This window comes from Delphinus delphis, chromosome 13, assembly GCF_949987515.2.
Source record: "Delphinus delphis chromosome 13, mDelDel1.2, whole genome shotgun sequence".
NCBI classification, from domain to species: Eukaryota; Metazoa; Chordata; class Mammalia; order Artiodactyla; family Delphinidae; genus Delphinus; species Delphinus delphis.
This window is the reverse complement of record NC_082695.1, coordinates 6,824,029-6,844,752: the sequence shown is the minus strand read 5'-3', so window position 1 is coordinate 6,844,752 and position 20,724 is coordinate 6,824,029. Positions and strand designations below refer to the sequence as shown.

General features: G+C 55.7%; 1 protein-coding gene across 1 annotated transcript in view; it reads right to left on the bottom strand.

Moving 5' to 3' along the window:
• Positions 1–20,724, bottom strand: part of PITPNM2 (phosphatidylinositol transfer protein membrane associated 2) — a 144,247-nt gene that overhangs the window by 14,716 nt on the left and 108,807 nt on the right. Inside the window, exons 2-9 of the mRNA XM_060027946.1 lie at positions 19,134–19,306; positions 11,939–12,153; positions 10,746–10,867; positions 7,945–8,172; positions 5,308–5,616; positions 4,123–4,218; positions 1,946–2,050; positions 1,715–1,785 (exon numbers count right to left, since the gene is read on the bottom strand). Of these exons, the coding sequence (XP_059883929.1) occupies positions 1,715–1,785; positions 1,946–2,050; positions 4,123–4,218; positions 5,308–5,616; positions 7,945–8,172; positions 10,746–10,867; positions 11,939–12,153; positions 19,134–19,211 (1,224 nt within the window). The 5' untranslated portion in view covers positions 19,212–19,306. The remainder of the gene's footprint in view (positions 1–1,714; positions 1,786–1,945; positions 2,051–4,122; positions 4,219–5,307; positions 5,617–7,944; positions 8,173–10,745; positions 10,868–11,938; positions 12,154–19,133; positions 19,307–20,724) is intronic.

Sequence of the window (20,724 nt, the reverse complement as noted above, 5' to 3'; positions counted from 1 at the left end):
TGAGGGGGGCGGGGAAGGGAGCTGAAGAGAGGAGCCTGTCCCTACGGAACTCAGGAGCAGAACAAGGAGCTGAAGCCATCTGGAGGGGCCATGGGGGGTCAGCTGGCCCTGAACTGGGCACTGAACCCAGGGACTGGCAAGCCCACCGGGAACGGGTCAAGCTGGGCTGGGAGCCTCTGAGCAGCAGAGGGCTTTGGGCGGGAGGAAGGCTGGTAGGTGGTACTGGGCCTGGGGTGGAGGCAAGGCTGGGCCGCCTCAGTCCCCAAGAGGGGGCTGGTCATCGGCCGGTTGTGGGCCACAGGGCCTGGGCAGGAATGAACTCACGGCCCAAGGCAGGGTGTGGTCACTGGCTGCCCAGAGCACAGGCCAGGATAGAAGCACCCGATGGTCCCAAAGACTGATCAACACAGCCAGGCGAGAGGCTCATGGAAGGCGCGTCTTACAGCACCCTCCCTGTCACCCAGACGTGGCCCCTAGTCACCTGGGACGGCAGGGCTGGGCAGTGCGGGGCTGAGAGAATCCTGCCTGTGCCGGGCTGCTGGGACCCAGCGCTGGAGGCTGGGGACTCTTCAGGGACCCAGGAGGCCGGTCCGAGACACAGCTTTCCTCCCATTCAAACTGCTTTCTACAGGGGCACACCCTGCCTGAGACTCGAACCCCAGTGGGAACAGAGCCATTGGGAGGCGGGGCCTGGGAGCCCACTCTGGAGAGCCAGGGGTCTCCAGCAGTGACTAGGTAAAGCCGTCCTCCTTCCTTGAGCCTGGGAGAAGAGGCTCCGGTTTGGGGACCGTTGCCAGCAAAGGGATCTGACTCTGGATGGCGGTGTCCCAGAACCAGTGCTGGGTCCAAATGCACATCCCCAGGAAGATCCAGAGCCCGAGGCCCCTTCTGCCCCTCCTGGGGGGCCGTCAGAGCTGTGTGCGCCAAAGGCAAGGAGGGGGCTCCGTTTGCTTTATCGCCATTAACCGGCAACTGGGAATCAATTCCCCTCGTTCCAGTTACCCATCTAGAAAAGCCCGCTTCGACCTCAGACCTCAAAGAGAACCCCAAGAGGAGGAGGGCGGTGCGGATGCACCCCCTCCACGGTCCAAACTCCCCACGGGTCCTGAGTCCCCAGAGGTGCCGTCTCCACCTCGGGCAGCTAGAGGCCAGAGCAGTGAGGTGACCGCAGTGTGTGACACCCCACTCTGCCCCGGCTCCTGCCCCACTGCAAACAGCTCTGGCCGCCCACAGGTGGAGGAGGAGAAGGGGCGTGAGCTCCATGCAAAGAACCCCCGAAGCGGACACAAGCGCTCTACCAGGACAGTTTGATTGGACAATTAGACTCTTCCCACCCCCGGCGGGGCGGCCACATCACTTCTGCCTAGATGACTTTCGCTTCCTCCCCTTCTATCTTTTTTCCTTCAGGGACTTCAGACAAGCTGAGCACACGGTGAAGATCCTATTTTTGATCTGGAATTTACAAGTTTCTCATTTTGCTTTCCAAGGGTGGAGCGGGGTCAAGGCCTTCCTCGGGGGAGCTGTCTGCAGTCCCTACTGGCTCTCAGGGGCATCAGAGGGGCTGGGCCCCAGGCCTCTCTCCAGTGGTGCCCAGGACAGTGTGGACATGATGCTGTGGGAGCCAAGCTCCGCCTCCATGGTCTCCCCCGCGGGACTGGTCCTTTACGCCCTGCCCCCCCGCTGCAGCCCTGGCCCTCTCCACCTTGGCACCCACCTCGATGATGTTCAGCTGCTCCACACTGGAGGCCACCCTGAACTCAGGGGCGCTCTGGCGGTACAGACCGTCTGCAACACAGAAGCGGTGGGTGGGTGTGAGTAAAGGGGCAGGCCCAGCGGGCAGAGGCTGTGACCGTGACAAGCAGGGCCCGAGGTGTCCCCCCAACCCCCCTGGGTGCTTCGGTGCTCCTCCTTAGGAGGCTGTAGCCTGCAGCCCCCAGCTGGTTACCCTGCGTGTCCTCTGGCTCAGGGCTTTCGATTTTGTCCATGAGGTCATTGGAGTTCCACTTGGTGATGTCCTTGGGGAACATTTCCTCTGAATCGGACAGGTCCTCTGGGGAAGAGAGAGAGGGGCTTCAGCACCCTGATCAAGGGCAGGGAGTCAGGGGAGGGGGGCGCTGGGAGGCCTAAGAGTGGTCACTCTGGGGGCTCCCATGCTTCTCTGGCCCGTGTGGCCCTCCCCACTTGGTTCTATGCTCTCCCTTCCTTAACAGGATGGACACACGGCCACATACTCACGGGGCTTCTGCCTGATGTTTTTCAAAAAATTGTGGTAACTTTCACTTAACAGAAAATTCACCATTTTAACCATTTTCAAGTAGCATTTGGTCCATTCGCAATGCTGTGCAACCATGAGCTCTATCTGGTTCCAGAACTTCTCCATCTGCCCCGATGGAAACCTGTCCCCATTAGCAGTCATGCCTCATCCCCCGCCTCTCCCAGACCCTGGCAACCACCCGTTGACTTTCTGTCCTTATGGATTTGCCAGTTCTGGACATTTCCCATACATGGGATCATACAGTATGTGGTCTTTTTTTTTTTTTTTTTTTTGTGGTATGCGGGCCTCTCACTGTTGTGGCCTCTCCCGTTGCGGAGCACAGGCTCAGGACGCGCAGGCTCAGCGGCCATGGCTCACGGGCCCAGCCGCTCCGCGGCACGTGGGATCTTCCTGGACCAGGGCACGAACCCGTGTCCCCTGCATCGGCATGCGGACTCTCAACCACTGCGCCACCAGGGAAGCCCCAGAATGTGGTCTTTTGTCTGGCTTCTTCTACTTCCCATGGTGTTTCTAAGTTTCAACCACATGTCAGTGCCTCATCCGTTTTCGTGCTCGAGTCATATTCCATCGTATGGACGGACCACGTCTTGTTTCTCCATGATGTTCCTGACTGTTTTCAATGTCCACAGAACGACTGCTTAGTGAGAAGTGCTGCTATGAACAGTTCCATCCATGACTTTTTTTTTTTTCTGCTTTTCTGAGAACTTTCACCCATGACTGCTGGGTAGGAAGCAGCTGTCTGGGCTCTGCCGTGGCTGGTCCCTCCTCTGTGGGTCACTGGGACAGTTTCCCCAGGACACTGCGGCTCTGGCATCTCCTGCTCTGCTGTCTCTTCTCTTTTCCAGCTTTTTCTAAAGTTTCTACATTAGATGTGTCTTTGCCTCATATCAGGGACACAGAGCCGGGGGGGCTCAGCCTCTTGGCCTGGCTGGAGGGCAGTGGGAGTATGGGATGCCCCAAACACCCTCTCTAACCTCAGGGAGGCCCCAGGTGCAGAGGCTGCCTCAGGAACCACCTGCCTCCCTTTCCGGGTCCCCACCCCAGGGCCACATCTGCCTCTGCCCTGCTGTGTGCCTATGGGCAAGTCCCTGTCCCTTTCTGAGTGCGTCCCACCTTATAAACTGCAAACCTGTCTCCCTGTACCTGACCGCTGGCCCCCTTACTTCCTCAAGAGGAAAGGCAAGGTACGAAGCGAGGACGTTTGGTAGGTGCATCTCCCCAGCACAGGTGGCTGATTTATCCGGCTGTTTGCTGTGCTTATTCTGGGATTTGCGGGAAAAAGGGTACTTCATGTATTTTCTACTTGTTTGTATTTTCTAAGGTTTCTACATTAGGTGTGTGTTAATTTAATCATGAAAAGACAGTAATTACAAACATTAGAAGATGAGAAGAAGTTATGCTTTTGTAAAGCTTCTTAGGGGATTATTATTATTTTGGCCACACCGCATGGCTTGCGGGACCTTAGTTCCCTGACCAGGGATTGAACCCGGGGCCATGGCAGTGAGAGCACCGAGTCCTAATCCCTGGACCGCCAGGGAATTCCCTTTGGGAATAAATTCACATATGGAAAAACTGTCACTGTCTGATTTTAAATCCATTGTGGGGGGGTTCAAGAGAACAGTCCCCACCTGCCAGACCCCGTGCACATTCTGATACCAGGTTGAGGTGAGTGTGAGACCCCAGACTCCTGGTGGCTTCATCTCATCCTGCCCCTGCCCCCACGTGCTGCTGTTCAGCCAGAACTCTTCACAGGTAATCCCCACCTTGACTTGCATCCCCTGCCGCTCTCTCAGACCCCTCCCCTCCCCCTCTTGGGAAGGCCCGTGTGCTCCAGGGTGCCCGCCTACCGTGAGCATCAAAGAACTCGTCATCCGAGCTCTCGTCTGAGTCCCGGGCGATACTCTGCATCCTCCACTCCGAGATGCTGTGGCGGGAAGGACTCGCTGGAAGGCAAAACCCCAGACTGACCGACCACCCAGCAGCACTGGGATAAACGGGCGGAGGCAGGCAGGTGCGACGATGCTGGAGTAGGGCCAGGAGGGCTCAGAAGGGGATGCAATAGAGAAATGAGGGCTCTGACGCATCTCCCAGCCCACCTGGCACAGTGCAGTCCTGTCCCGGGAGGACGTGGATGGGGGAGGGTATCAGGTATGAGGCCAGGATGTGCAGTCACCCAGGCTTGGGTCCACTCCTATGCCCTAGACCTGATCTGCTCAGGAGCGAGGCCCCCTCCCTTTTTTTTGCTGCACCACTGCGTGGCATGCGGGATCTTAGTTCCCCGACCAGGGGCCGAACCCGGGCCCTGGCAGTGGACCGCCAGGGAATTTCCAGGAGCGAGCCCCTTCAACTCTGCCACGGCGGGGCTGACAGACAGGGATGCCCGGCAGGGGTGGGAAGTGAGATTAAAGGTATCGATGCGTGTGTCTCCATGGGTCCCTTCAGCACAGCACAAGCCTGGTGTGGGAAAAGGTGGATTTGCGGGAGTGGGTGGGACTCCTGGTGTTTTAGACAAAATACACCGAGTTTCCCCAATAACCACCGCACTTTCAAGTGAGTTCCAGAGAAAGGCCTTTCTGAGTATCTGAAGCCTTTCAGGGTCCTTTGGCCTGGCTGCTCCCTCAGGCGCAGAAGCCTCTCCTGGGTGTGCTGGGTGCAGCGCACCCAGACCCCCCCACCCTGCCTTGGAACCCTGGCTCAGAGCTGCAGCCGGCTGGGTCCCAGGAGGGGTTGGGAGTGGGGATCCCACGTGGCCAGCCTGCCTGTCTCAGCTGGGCTGTGTGGGTGAGTCTGGGTGGGTGAGTCTGGGGGAACCTGCCAGGGTTGGGGCAACGCCCTGGGCTTCACTCCGAGGAGGAGGCTACAAGGAGGTGACTAGTTCTGAGTCCCACAGGTGTGGCCCGCAGGTCCGAAAGCAAGAGTCCACCTTCAGAGTTCGGAGTCCCCGGCAGAGGCACGGGGCTGCCCTGGCAGGGGCAGTCGCCGGGGTGGACGAGCAGAGGGCAGGGACACCCGCGGGGACAGAGTGCGCTCACCTCCCCGCTTGGACGACCGGGACGACTTGGAGGACGTGGACCACTGCTTCTTCAGACCCCTGCCCGCCAGGGGCTCCCCACCGCTGCTGCTGGGCTGTGGGGGCTCCCTGGGGGCCTGGGCCTGGGGGGCCTCGTCCTTGGCCAGCTCCGCGGCCCCCTCGTCGTCCTCACTGAACTGGGCCATCTTGCGGGACAGCATGAGCTGCGCCTCCTTCTCCAGCTCCCGGATGTTTTCCATGTTCAGCCCGTACCACTCGTCCTGCCAGCACCAGGCCTGCCGGTGGGCCCTCACCATCACCTTCCGCAGGCCTGCAGGGGAGGGAGAGAGAGACAGAGCCGTGTTAGAGCCCCCGGGGACTCCTAGGCTGGGAGGTGCCCCGCGGTGCAGGACAGGCTCTGCCCCTCACCCACTGCGTGGCTTCCAGCAAACCACTGCCCTCGTGCCCGTTTCCCCATGTGTAAATGAGGGGTCCGGCTCACAGATGGCTTCACAAGCTCACAGTGGCTCTGTAACTGGGGTACTGGGGCTTCCCAAGGTACTGTGTCTGCTCAGAAGCCATGCTGAGTTTTGCGGGGGGGGGGGCGGGGGGGAATTCCTGCCTTGTGGGGAGCTGGAGAAGGACTTCCTGAGTGTTTCCTATCTCAGAGTCAAGGACACTTCTCTTGTCGAATTTCCCACGGGAAAGTCAACCTCAAGTTCGAAGCACGTTGGTCCTTTCTTTTTTAAACAGAATATATACACATACGATATAAAATAAGATATAAAATACAATAAAGTACGATATATAGGAATATATCATATATAGAAAATAAGATGGAAAATAAGATACTTTTAAGGTATAAAGAACAGAAGAACCACAGGGACAGGAAGCAGATGCGGGCCGCCTTGGGTGGGGATGAGAGTGGGGGTGATTGCGAAAGACTCTGGGGGCATGGAATGTTCTAGAACTGTGTGCACTACTCTGCAAACACACTCAGGCTTACGGAACTCAAACTTCTCTTATAACAGATGCAAAATCAGGCCTCAATAGGCTGCTTAAAAACCATTAAGAAGAAATAAAGCATGTCCCCCCGCCCTGCCCCCGCCCCCCCCCCCCCCGCCACCACCCATCGAGGGAGTAGACGTGACCAGTAACACGGAGCCCACGGTCGCCCTCCCAGACGCATCTTCCTCCCGCCCTGAAAGGGTCCATCCTGAATTTTGTGTTTGTCACTTGCTTTTCTTTCCGTGTTTTTCTATACAGTATGTTGGGCTGGCCTACATGTTGTTGACATTTACATGTATGTGTCATGCTGCATGGATTTTTCTGCCACTTCCCCTTCTTGGGTGAGTTGCCGGTATGCTGCCGTATGGTATTTATTTGTGTGAAATACCGTATGGTATTTATTTGTGTGAAATACCACATTTTATTTATTCTTTCTCCTGCCAGCGGGCCTTTGGCTCACTTTCATTGTTTGTCCGTTTTGCTTTTATAATCCTGCTGCTCTGAACATTCCGGAACGTGCATTTGAGTTTCTCCAGGGGGGCAAACCCGGAAGGGTCATCACTGAGTCTTCCTCCTGCTTTCCTAGAGAAAGCTGAGCGGCTTCCCAGGTGGTCCGGCCCTTCCTCGTTCCCAGGCTGGTCTCTGGCGACCCTTCCTCTGGGCTCACCTCCCGATTCCCACTTGCAGCTTTGCTCAGGCCACTCGGCCTCCCCAGCCGTCCTTTCTATATCCCTTCATTCCCAAAAGCCTGCCTGGGAGAAACTCCCTCTCACCCCTGCTCCTAGGAGGGTGCCTCCAAGCCCCGGGCCGTGGCCTCAGGCATGCCACCCTCAGGGTCAGCCAGCACCCACACTGGACAGACCGTCTGATGAGATGTGATGCACAGACGAGGACGGCTGGGACGGCAGATCTGGGTTCAGACCCAGGGCTGGCCCTGGGCTTCCTCCACTGCAAATGGGGGTTGGAGGGGGTGACAGTGGCCACCCTGCAGGGCCATGGAGAGCTGATGTGACACCTGTGAAGCACACCATCAGTGCTGTGACTCTGCTCATGGCTACACAGTCACCCTTGCTCTTGGAGTGAGCAGGTGTCTGCCTGGGTGCCACTCCTGGATCATGAGTCTTGGGGCTAAAACCAGGCCCTGGGCACTGACCTCTGCCCTGACTGGGGGGCAGGGAGGAGCCCGGGTCGGCACTAGCTCCTTCTAGAACCCCTGGGCATCTGCTGTCCCATTCCCTGGGCACCTGCTCTGGGCCGGGCGGGCGTGGGTGTAGGACAGGAGGATGTCCGAGACGCTCTCCCTTGGGACTTCCAGCCCAAAGCGGGCGGCAGTGCCGGGGCAGGGCCTGGGGTCTGGCCTTGGGGTGCCGAGAGGTGCTGTGAGCAGCAGGGGGGCAGTCCCCTGGGGCTGCTCCCCCCACGGCGGGTGGATATCACGTGTTACAAATACCATCCGGTCTGCAGTGTCTGGGGCAGGCGTACACTGCCTGTCGTCTGTAGGCGCTCGGCAAGTGTTTATACGGTCAAGGGAAACCAGGTGGGTGGCTGCATGTGGGCCTTGGGGGTCGCCTGTCCAGAGTAAGACAGGCAGATGCAGAGAGAGAGGGCGGGCAGACAGGGGCACACAGACGGAGAGGCCGGGCGCGCTCACCCGTGTCGTGGATGAACCGCTCGATCTTGGACTGCATGCCCCAGTAGCGGAACTCCACCTTGCAGAGCTTGTAGGCGCACATTATGGGGAAGACCTGCTGCTTGTACTCCTCGATCCAGTTCTCAGACAGGGGCCCCCGCTGGGTCTTGGTCGAGTAGAACAGCTTGGGGTCCTCTTCCGTCTTATACTCGTTGGGGGGCACGGGGTCCTTGACGATGTCGATGAAATCTACGGGGAGACCCCGTGAGTGACAACGTCTGCCCCAACCTCCACCCCACCCCTCCCCATCCAGTCTCCTCGCCATGTCCCTGCCACCCCCAAATCCTCGTGGGGCCCCAGGCCTCGATGTGCCACGGGGCCCGACGTGGGGGTGAGGACATCGTTCTGGTCCACCCTGACCCCGAGCTCCCCCACCCTCAGGACCTGTGGCTCTCCTTGTTGCCTTTTCAAATCATTTCAGCAACCCCCCTGTTTTGGGCACACTTGCCAAAGCGGATAAATAAGGTGATGAGCTGGAGAAGCGTGGGCGAGATGAGGATGGAGGATGTGGGATGTGGCGGGGGCGAGGAAAAGAGTAAAGCTTCCCAGAAAAGCTGGCGTTTCAGCTACAGGAGCAGAACTGTGAGGCCAAGAACGTCCCAGAATGTGACACTGAACCAGGAGGTGGGGGAGTTTGGGGAACCACCAGGGTGTCCACGTGGGCAGAGGTGATGGGGATGCAGCTGGACACATCCGCCATCTCTCACCAGGCTTTGTGCCCGGCCGGCACCCTGAGGGGAAGTGGCCCTACAGATGAGCTTTAAGGCGGCTGGCCTGCTGGGAAGCCCCTCCCAGACAGATCAGCAGGGAAGAGTCCGGAAGCCACGTCTGATGGGCCCAGCGGGAGGCGTCGGGCCTGAGAGGGTCCAGGATGTGCCTGAGAGTGGGCAGCAGATGCCATGGGGCTGGGCGCTGGGGAAACAGCACTGGGGGCTGGTGGGACCTGGGTGAGGGGCGGGACAGTGACTCTGGGAAGGACCACCTCTTGTCACACGGCTCCTCCCCCAAGTCAAAGCCATCCTGCTGGGCTGGCTCCCCGAGGTGTGCATGTGGTAGACGGGCTCGCGTGCCAGTGGCAGACCTCAGGACAGGCTCTGTGGCTCAGAGACTCCTTCTTTCAGATGTGTGGGGACGACGGCACTTGGGGGGGCTCTGCCCCGACCGGGCCCCGACTGTCTCGTCTCCCTGGCTTGCTGGCACTGAGTCTGGGCTGTGGTTTACAGACGCAGGCGTTGGCCCCGCCGAAACTAGTGACTGGTCAGAAGCGGCCCGAGGGCAGCAGGATGTGGGGAGGGATGCACATCCTTCCTGGAGGAGACCACGTGCCCAGCCCGCTCAGGCAGGCAAAGGCCGCTAAGGGGGGGGCTGGGACTTAGGAACCATGGCAGGAGGCCTTCGGGGGGAGCCTGCAGCTGGCCGGACAAGAGCTGCCAGAGGGCCTGCGTCATGCTGGGCCCTTCCTTCCTGTTATGGGTAGAATGTGTCCCCTCCTAAACTCATTCATTGGAGTTCTGGTCCCCAGGGCCTCAGAATGTGACCTTATTTGGAGACAGGGTCTTTAAAGAAGTCATCTAATTAAAGTGAGGTCATTAGGGTGCACCTAATCGAATATAACTAGAGTGCTTATAAAAAGGAGAAATTTGGCTCAATTAAAAAATAAATACACCTGAAACTAACACAGCATTGTAAATCAACTATACTTCAATTAAAAAAAAAGAGAAATTCGAATACGGACATGCACGCAGAGAGAACACCATGTACAGATGAAGGGAGAGACTGAGGTGATGAGTCTACAAGCCAAGGAAACGCCAAAGATTGCCAGCAGCCCCCAGACGCTAGGGGAGAGGCCCAAACCGATTCTCCCTCAGGGACCCCAGAAGGAGCCAACCCTGCTGACACCCTGACCTTGACGTCTGACCTCAAAACTGTGAGACAAAAAGTATCTGTTGTCTTAAGTCCCTTAGTCTGTGGTACTTCGTTCTGGTAGCCCTAGGAAGCTAAGGTATCTCCCAAAACCCCCTGGGGCCTAAAAACTCCGGCAGGAGGGAGGAGTCTCAGGGGACTGCCCTCCAGGCCTCTGAGGCCGCCTGGGAGTTCATCAACACCCCTCCAACACCAGCCGTGCACCCGTCTGGGAACCACAATGGCTTGTTCCTACGGGCTTGGGGCCTGTTGAGGTGCGGCTGGTCCACAGATGTGTCTTGTTTGGGTGGCATATTTACAAAGATTTTTAATTAGTTGTCAACATTTAGGAATTGGAAGATTTCACATGAAAACCCTGATTTCTGGCCTCGCTTGAAAGAGAAGATTTAACAAATGGGGCCTGTTTCCCACACGGCATAGTCAGCTAGAGGGGAGTAGAGCAGAGGCCGCCCACCGTCAAGGGGACACAGGCCCCATCCGGCCTGCTGCACTCACGCATGGCTGTCAGCCTGATGTGGCCCCCAAGCACACGCATGCATTTCTGGGGATGGGGACACTTTGAAGGGATGAAGGGAAGGGGCTTGAGTGGGAAACGCACGTAGCCTTAGTGGGCACATCAGGGAAATGGGGCCGAGGAGACCCATCCTTCCTGCCCCCACACCTCCGACCAGGCTTGCTCGGACTCTAACCTCCCCGCCCAGGACAGGAGCTGGTCTGCAGCCTGCCAGGCCTGAAGATCAGGGGCAGAATCAAGGGGCCCACGGGCGGGGAAACCGGGAACTCAGCCCTGCAGGGCTCCTGCCCTTCCCGGAGTTGGGAGCGTCAGGGTAGACGGTTACCGATCGTCAGCTGGTTCTTTTCCACAGGAGACAGGCTGAACACATTGGGGTTTTCTCCAGCATCAGTTTTATAAAAGGTTTCGATGTCAATGGAGAATTTCTCCACAAAAGGGCAAGTGAACCTGCGGGGGAAGGAGAGTATCCATCAGGACTCGAGCTTAGTGGTGTAGGCGTGGGTGGCTGGGTGGAGGACGAGGGCTGGAGTGGTGGCCGAGACGCGTCTGTCCTGTCCAGCTCCTGGACCTTCACCTCGTCCCAAGAAGAGCCAAGTCCAGGTTGGGGGGAGGGATGGGTTTAGGGGGAAGAGGGAGTTGTTCCGGAAGCTGCCGGCAGCCCTGTGTCCACGTGTGTGAAGCGTGGTGTGGACTCAGGCACAGAGAAGGTGGCACGCTGCTGAGTCGGCTGAATCTGTGTGACATGCCACCCTGTCCCCTGTCCCCTAAGAAACCAGGTGTGGCAGCAGGGAAACAGCCCCTCTCTCTTGACTGGAGATGAGCTCAAGGAGGAAAGTGCTGCTGGGAAGAGGCATGACTTGGACGGATCCTCCAGCAAGCTCCAGGCCCTCAACGACCTGGGGAAGGAAGCCCCAGGAGATGCATGGGGACTCCACCTGCCCAGCAAGTGGGCGGCCAGCTGGGAGCGGCCCCCGATCTCTTCTAACGAAGCAGTGCTCAGCTCTATTGGGTGGGGGCGCAGAGTGAAGAGCCCCCCTACCAGAGGGATCCAAAGAAAGCCCTGCTCAGCATGGTTTGTTATAAAACATCATCATAGTCGCTGAGGGTCTCAGGGTTGGAGGGAATCTCTGGGCCATCTGGTCTACCCTCAGTTTGTGTTTCTTCCCAGCTGGTGGACGGTCCTGCATTCCCAGGTGAACGTTAACGTGAGTCTGTATTCCCTGAGCCTTGCCAGATGGCAAAGGAGTCTCAGATGGCCCTCGCTGGACTCAGGCCTTCCTGGTCTCCCCCACTGGCAGGCTAGAAGGCACCTAGGGGTAGACCCTTCCCTCTCCTGCCTGTTCTCTGAGGGGGAACCTGGGGGACCTTCAGGGTACCACTCAGAACGGAGGCTCAGCTCCCCAGAAGCCAGGGCTCCCTGGGGTGTGGGGATTGAGCCCGTCTGGGGGGCCAGCACCAGCATCTATGCTGCAGGGTTGCTTCCCCAGCAGACAGCACAGGGGCTGAGGGCAAGCTCACCTGGTTCGGGTGTAGGGGTAGGCGTTCCAGGACTCCTCCACCACCCGCAGGGCCGCCTTGGGCAGGATGGAGCGGAACCAGCTGGGGATGTGCATGCCCACATGGTACACCTTGTGTGTGTACTGCCCGGAGCCACCAGGGCCGTCCGTGTATGGCCGGTTCTCCAGGATCTCCACGCCACTGCCTTCACCGAACGTCTCGTTACGGCTCTTCTTCTGTGGGGACAAAAGCATTAGCGATGTGTGGGTCCAGAGCACTCTGCAGAGGGGGAGGGGCTTAGGAGACTGGCCGAGGGTGCTGAATGGGGGGTGGGGTTTTGGCCAACCAGGCTGGCTCCTCCTGTGTCGCTGCAGGACACCGCCCCCCGCCGGCCCCAGCACTCATGCAGGAGACTGAAGGGGCCACGGTTCCCTGTCGGAGCCCAGCACTGCACGTGCAAACTCCTCCGCTCTGACTCCTGAGTGCGCCGGGACTGAAAGTGTTCCCAAGGTCAGGAACAAGATGAGGATGCCTGCTTTCTCACCTCTAGCCAACATTGTACTGGAGGTTCTAGCCAGAGAAATTAGGCAAGAAAAAGAAATAGTAAGAGGCATTCGAATAGGAAAGGAAGAAGGAAAACTATCTCAATTTGTTGATGACACACCCATATACAGAAAAACCTAAAGAATGCCCCCCACATCTGTCAGACCTAATACATATATTCAACAGAGCTTCAGAATACAAAATCAACCCACAAAAGCAAATACGGCAGAAAGGAAATAAAGAAATCATTGCCATTTACAAGAGCATCCAAAAGAATAAAATACCTGGGAAGAAATTTAACCAAGGAGGTACAAGACTTGTACAAAGGAAACTATAAAACATTGCTGAAAGAAATGAAAGAAGACCTAATAAACGGAAAGACATCTGTGTTCACGCACTGGAAGGTTTAATACTTGTTAAGATGTCAATACTCCCCAAAGCAAGCTGCAGGTCCAATGTGATCCCTGTCGAAATCCAATGGCAGTTTTGGTAGAAAGGGAAAAACTGATCCTAAAATTCATATGGAACTCCTAGGGCTCTCAAACAGCCGAAACAATTTTGAAAACAAAAAGGAAGCTGGAATGCTCACATTTTCGAATATCAGAACTTGCTATGAAACTATAGTAGGGGGACTTCCCTGGTCACACAGTGGTTAAGAATCTGCCTGCCAATGCAGGGGACATGAGTTTGATCCCTGGTCCGGGAAGATCCCACATGCCACGGAGCAACTAAGCCCGTGCGCCGCAACTACTAAGCCCACCTGCCACAACTACTGAAGCCCACGAGCTCTAGGGCCCGTGCACCACAGCAAAGAGTAGCCCCCGCTCACCGCAACTAGAGAAAAGTCCGCATGCAGCAACGAAGACCCAATGCAGCCAAAAATAAATTAAAAAAAACCCCACAACTACAGTAGGGACTTCCCTAGTGGCACAGTGGTTAAGAATCAGCCTGCCAATGCAGGGGATATGGGTTCAAGCCCTGGTCTGGGAAGATCCCACATGCGGCGGAACAACTAAGCCCATGCGCCACAACCACTGAGCCTGTGTGCCACAACTAATGAAGCCTGCACGCCTAGAGCCTATGCTCCACAACAAGAGAAGCCACCACAATGAGAAGCCCTTGCACCGCAATGAACAGTAGCCCCCACTTGCCACAACTAGAGAAAGTCCGCGCGCAGCAACAAAGGACAAACGCAGGCGAAAAAGATTCATCCACCTGTTGCGGGTGGTAGTAGCTCTTTAAAAAAAAAAACAAAAAACTATAGTAATCAAAACAGTATAGTATGGGCATAGGACAGATCTATGGAACGGAGGTGAGAGTTTAGAAATAAACCCACAGATCTATACGCTATACATATTGATTTTCAACAAGGGGGCCAAAACCATTCAATGCAGGAGAGAAGAGTCTTTTCAACAAATGCTGCTGGGACAATTGGATACCCAAGTGCAAAAGAATGAATCTGCACTACTATCTCATGCCACATATCAAGATTAACTCAAAATGGATCAAAGCCCTAATTGTAAGAACTAAAAGTACAGAACTCTTAGAAGAAAACATAGGGGCAAATCTTCATGACCTTGGATTTGACAATGGTTTCTCAAATATGATACCCAAAGCACAAGCAACCAAAGAAAAAATAGCTAAGTTGGACTTCATCAAAATGAAAACAAAAACTGTTGTGCATCAAGGGACACTATCAAGAGAGTGAAAGGACAATCCACAGAAAGGGAGAAAATAAACGAATTATATCCATACAATGCAACATGATTTGGCTGTAAAAAGGAATGAAGTACTGACACATGCTACCACATAGATGAACCTGGAAAACATGCCGAGTGAAAGAAACCAGACACAAAAGGCCATATACTATACGATCCCATTTATATAAAATGTACAGAATAGGCAAATCCAGAGAGTCAGAAAGTAGATTATTGGTGGCCTGGGGGTTGGGGGAAGATGGAGAGCGACTTCTTTATGGGATGATGAAAATGCTCTAGAATTGTGATGGTTTCACAACTCTGTGAAAGTGCTAAAATTCACTAAACTATACACTTTAAATGTGTGAACTGTGTGGTGTGGGACTTACAGCTCAATAAATCTGGCATAAAACAAAACAAACAAACAAACAAAAACCAACCTTGCCTCTTGTACTCAACTAAGATTTCAGAGAGATCAAACACGAGTGAGAAGGGGCCTCGGAGACACTGCCCGGGAGACGTGATGCCTGGGTCACCTCCAAGTGTCTTTCTGCCACGAACGTCCTTCCCAGGGTCCAGAAGCTCAGGTTTCTGCTTCTGCACAAAACCTCGTGGTCAAGGTGCTGGTGACTTTAAGCCCAGCATCTGTTTCCATGGTGACATGACAGCATCACCAAGGCCATCTTCGGTCAGCTTCCCGAACAGCAGGTGCACATATACTCACACGTGCACACACCTGAGTCCTCCCACACGTACACAGGCACTCCCCACACCACTGCCTCGACCTCGGGGCACGAACCCTCTCTAAGGCACAAAGACGTGATCTATCTCCATGGCCAGAGACACTGAGTCCCCTTCAGAAAAACAGCAGACCCTGGTTGAAGCCACGGATGGAGTCAGAGCAGGGACATGCCATTCCTCACTCTTTAAAGGAGCTCCTGGAATGTGGCCCAGATTCTGTAATGAAAACAGCGACCATTTCTCAGATGCTTTCCAAGATCCCGCCTCTTACAGTAGCTTCGTTTATTAGCAGTTGTGCTAAGCGCTTGGCATGCGCTTTCTCATATAGTTGCTGCAATGAGCCCTTGAGAAGACTGCAGGACTACTATCACCCCCAAGGTACAGATGGGAAGGTGGAGGCTCAGAGAGGCCGAGTGACCCGTCCAAGGTTACCCAGTTACCAAACAGCAGAGCCAGGACGAACTCAGACCTGTTGGATTCCAGGGCCCGCTCGCCCGAAGCAGTGAGCGCCTCAAGGAAAACACCTCGGGACAAGGTAGGTGCTGATAAGCAGTTATTGAGCAAGTACAGAGACTGTGGTCCTAACCCTGTGGCCAACTTTCTCTCATCCTGGACAAGTTGCTTCTTGTGTCTGGTCTCAGTTTCTAAAACTATAAGTGGGGATGGGGCTACCTGTCTGCCCAAGCCCTAGTGTAGTGGGTTAAAGGCCTCCCCCACCCAATCCATATCTCCTGAGAATCTCAAACTGTGACCTTATCTGGAAATAGGGTCTTTGCAGATGTATTGATAATTAGTTAAGATGAGGTCATCTTAACTTAGATGGATTAGACAACTTAGGCTGGGCCCTAAATCCAATGAGAAGAGATCATTATAAGAAGAGAAAACAGAGACACAGACACACACAGAGGGCAGGCAGCCATGTGACAACACAGGCAGAGACTGGAGTGAAACAGTTTTAAACCAAGGAACGCCAAGGATTGCCGGCCACCACCGGAAGCTGGGAGAGTCAAGGGAGGATTCCCCCCAGCGCCCCAGAGCCTTCAGAGGGAGTACGGCCCGCTAACACCTTAATTTTGGACTTCTGTCCTCCACAACTTTGAGAGAATAAATTTCTGTTGTGTTAAGCCATCCAGTTGGTGGTGCTCTGTTACGGCAGCCCCAGGGAATGAAACACCTGGGGTGCTGGGTGGCTCAGTGAGAAGAGGACGTGCAGGTCAGAGGGGTCAGGGCACACGGAGTCTCTGAGGGCTGAGGTGCGGCCTGCCAGGGATCCGAGGGCAGAGAAGGCACGGGGAAGGCCAGAGAGGGAGCAGGGGCGGGGGAGGGTGCCTCCCACCTGGCCTCACTGGGGCTGCACAGACCCCAGGCCCCAGGGATGGGGGAGGGGAGAAGAGGAGAAGGGGAGTGTCCTGCTCACATCAGAAGCCACAGCCCATCCCTGCCAACCACTCCCCGGAGACCACGGGCTTGACCTACCCTACCCTGCCCGCACAGGCTGGGTGAAGGCCCCTCCCCCCTCCTCTCCTCCCCTCCCCCATCCCTGGGGCCTGGGGTCTGCAAGGGAGGAGCCTGAGCCGCCAGGGGCCTGGTGCAGAAAAAGCACCGGATGAAGGGGGTGGGGGGTGAAGGATTCAAAGTCCAAGAAACCCCGGCCAATCAGGCAGCTCTCAGAGCTGTCCAGGGTCCTGGCTAAGGCGCTTCTGACCGCTCCCCCCGTTTGCTGGGCACCTCCTAGGATGGAAGGCTCTCTCCCAGCCAGACCAATTTTTCTTTTTTTTCTTTCTTTCCTTCCTTTCTTTTCTTTAACCTTGAACAACATGTATATTGAGTGCTGGTCAGGCAGGTATGAGGCAGTTTGAGACGTGAGCCCATCTTGTTCACAACCTCAGGGAGGAGGTGGCTTGTTCGGAAGGCCGGACTCTTCCTAGCTGCCACCCCAGTTGGTAAGCAGGATCAGTGGGTAATGAACTAAGGTCTTGCTCTTCTTTCCAGAAAAACGGAGCTGCCTTCCTTGACGGACCATCCATCTCGTAAGGCCCAGCTTGGAATGAGGGCCCTCCTGGAGCACTGGCCCCAAGCCCAAGTGAACACTGGGCTCCCAGCCTCCGAGCCCCACTGCTCTGGCCTCTACTCAGTGGGCTGCACACACATCCGTCTCCCCGCAGGCAATCCTGGAGCGCAGAAGCACTTTGTATTCGTCTCTGTAGCCCAGCCCTTTCCCAGGCCGGGCACAGAAAAGTCTGGGGAATTTAACTTAGTTTTCAAAGAGCATTACCGAGTAGGATTGACATACAATAAACCATCTGTTTGTAAAGGTACAGCCGGTGAGCTGTGATGTACTTTCACCCCCACGAAACTGTCACACAGTGGAGATAATGGGCTTGTCCATCACCCCCACGGTGGATGGAGCCCCCCCGGAACCGTGGAGCCAGAGGCGGGTGAGACAAATGCCAGAGCGGGAGCAGAGGAGGCTGGCCTCGAGAGGCACGCCGTGTCAGTGGGGCTGTAGGAGGCATCACCTAGGAGGCTGGGAAGGTTTCACATTAATTGGAGGCATAGATGTTGAAAAAAGCACCTTAATACAGGGGGTGCAGACGGCAGGTGTCTGAGGAGCCCTGAGTCAGAGGTGTTTACATACTTGAAAAAGCCTGGGATAAACTGGAAGCTGAAAGTCAGCCTCCTGGGATCTTGACGCTCCCAGCCCCCAAGCAGAGCTGAGGGCCATCTGCTGTGGTCCAGGGTTAGGGTCCAGGGCTCCCCTGGCTCGGGGAGGAATGAGGAAGCCACAGGACAAACAGTGCCTTTGGCAGATCAGCTGGTCCTTGAACAGGCTGAGAGATTCCCAGAGTGCCCGGCGCTGGGGGGCTGATGCCAGTCTCACCTCTCCCCACTCTCGAGGAATAATTACTGGGTAAGTGGTTCAAGAGGGAATTGAGTGGCGCTTCTGAAGCAGCGTGGAGCAAACAGCCCCCCGGAGAGGCTGAGCTGGCCTTCTGTTCTCTTCCCAGCCAAGCTTCCCACGCTGAGGGTCGGGTCAGACTCAGGATGAGGGTGCAGGCCCTGCCGGGCTCTCCCTGCCCTGACGGCCCCGTGTAACGCTTGCGCGGCCAGGGGCTGCACCGAGGCCTCCGTGTACCCAGGAAAGCCAGAGCCAGGCCGGGAGCAGGTTCATAATCAGACCCCCAACTGGGAGGAAAGCTGCCAGGCCAGGCAAAGGGCTGGGGCAGCGAGGATGAGCAAGAGGCTGGGACGGAGACCCCCGTGGGGCAGGACCGCAGCCAGCACCCCAACGAGCAGGAGCTGTGGTCACGTCTGGGCCATGAGGACCCGATCCTGGCTCTCCCTATCCTGGGTTCCAGGTTAGTCAGGCACTGAGTAGGGAGGCCAGCAACATCTGGGGTGGGGTGATCATCTCTGGTTGGTCACAGGCCCCGGTCATCCTCAAAGTCATTTGTGACTCTGTAAATCAGCCACTTAGCCTAAGGCAGGAGGAAAGTGCGTACCTGGAGCCGGGAGGCAGGCTGTGTGCTCTTGGACAAGTCACTTAACTTCTCTGGGCCTTGCACCTTCCTGTCTGTCAAATGGATTGTCATGGACTGAACGTTTGTGTCCCTCATTCCCCCAAATTCATATGTCGACGCCCCAACCTCCAATGGGATGATGCTAGGAGGTCAGGCCTTTGGGAGGTGATTAGGTCATGAAGGTGGAGCCCTCATAATAGAATTAGTGCCCTTATAAAGGAGGCCCCAGAGAGCTCCCTGGCTCCTTATGCCACGTGAAGACACAGCAAGCAGGGGGCCGTCTGTAAGCCAGGAAGAGGGCCCTTACCGGACACCAAATCTGTCAGCACCTTGATCTTGGACTCCCCAGCCTCTAGAACTGTGAGAAATAAACGTCTGTTGTTTAAGCCACCCAGTCTGTAGCATTTCGTTTTACAGCCCAAGATGACTAAACACAAGGATAATATCTGGATCAGTAAGAGGACGGGTGTTAGATACAAAAAGCGTTAGTCTTGTCAGTGCTGTGACTACAGTGCGGGCGAGACAATCCAATGCCACAAACATCCACGGCGCGTTGCGTGTGCCTGGCTTCGTGTGCAGAAAAGGAGCCAGAGCTCCAGTGCAATTCAGACACTGGCCAGAAGCCTACTGGGCAGATACTGCTGCGAAGGCCACGGCGCCACCCCACCCTCCACGCCGGTGCTGAGAGCGGCTGTGCACGGCCTCACCACCCACCTGTATCATGTACAGCTGGGCAATGCGGTACTCCTCCACGGTCATTGGCAGAGGAATCCGATATTCCTTTATAATCATCTTGGAGTCCAAGCCTTCCCGTCAATGGGGAACTGTGCGTTGGGACTTCTAGGCGAGGTTCCTTAAATAACCATGACAACATTCACCAAGGACCCCTGAGAGAGAAAGAGAGGACAGGAGAGTCACTTTCTGCAAAAGCTGATGGGTAAAGTACCACAGGAAGGGCCTGGTCTAGACCCCAGGCTAGAGTTCTGGTCTCAAGTCAGCCATGAGCCCACTGTGTGACCCTGAGCCCACCGCGTGACCTTGAGCAAGTTCCCTCACCTCCCCAGCCTCCATTTTCCCTGTTTGCTAAGCCACTGTGTAGAGGACATGTATAAACTCTGATCAGCCACGAGGAAATAAAGGATTGTTATCCTGCTAGCGAGGGCCAGGCGATGGGAGGGCATCGCATCCCCTAAGAGTCAAGAGCATCGCGTTCTTGTTTTACGCAAAGTTCTAACAGCCTGCAGCCTCCGCTCCCCCGTGTTCTGGAGTAGCTGGAGGCCGGCACGGTGACGGCAGCAAGTGATGACGGCCGGCAAGAAGGCAGGACAGACAGAACTACGAAAAACAGACGTGAGAATTTTAAAAATCAGCGGTCTGGGACCATTTGGCGTCAGGGCAACCGGTTCTGCTCCTGTCACCGGGTGCAGGTGGCAACACTGCTTCCTGGCAGGAGATCCTGAGTTATCAAAAGAGGTGACCTTAGGTGTAGTTTCAGTTCAATCCACCACCAACTGCCTATTGATACCTACTCTATTGCCGACATTGGGCTAGGTCTTGGAGGTAGAAGAGGAAAATCAGATAAATGGGTGGATTGCGGGGCATGGGAATTACATCTCAATAAAGCTATTTAAAAAATAAAAGCAAGCAGGGCTTCCCTGGTGGCGCAGTGGTTGAGAGTCCGCCTGCCGAGGCAGGGGACGCGGGTTCATGCCCTGGTCCAGGAAGATCCCACGTGCCGCGGAGCGGCTGGGCCCGTGAGGCCATGGCCGCTGAGCCTGCGCATCCGGGGCCTGTGCTCCGCAACGGGAGAGGCCACAACGGTGAGAGGCCCGTGTACAGTTAAAAAAAAAAAAAAAAAAAATATATATATATATATATATATATAAGCAAACAATGTATTCACAGTAACTTGTATTTAAGATGACAATATATTTGATGAAGACTTGCACCTAAAGCAATCATATTTAAAAAAACAAAACAAAACTTAATGCTTGAAGGAGGCATACCTGCAGTGATCTGGAAAAAGAAATCACCCATCATAATCTGTCTCCTAGGTGGTGGGGGCTTTGCTGTGGATATATTTGGTTACCCCCAGAGAGAAGGGATGCTGTTAACTGGAAGCTGAGTGAAGGTTTCCAAGACAGGCAGTGGCAGAATCAGGATAGTAGTTTAGAAGGACCACGCCGGGGACAGCAGTCAGTGAGGATTCACAGGGACTGGAGGCAGGATGCTGGCTAAGTGATAAAAGCAAGGGCCGACGGGCAGGCAGCTTCCCCAGGGCACCATGTGTACGAGGCCTGAGCAT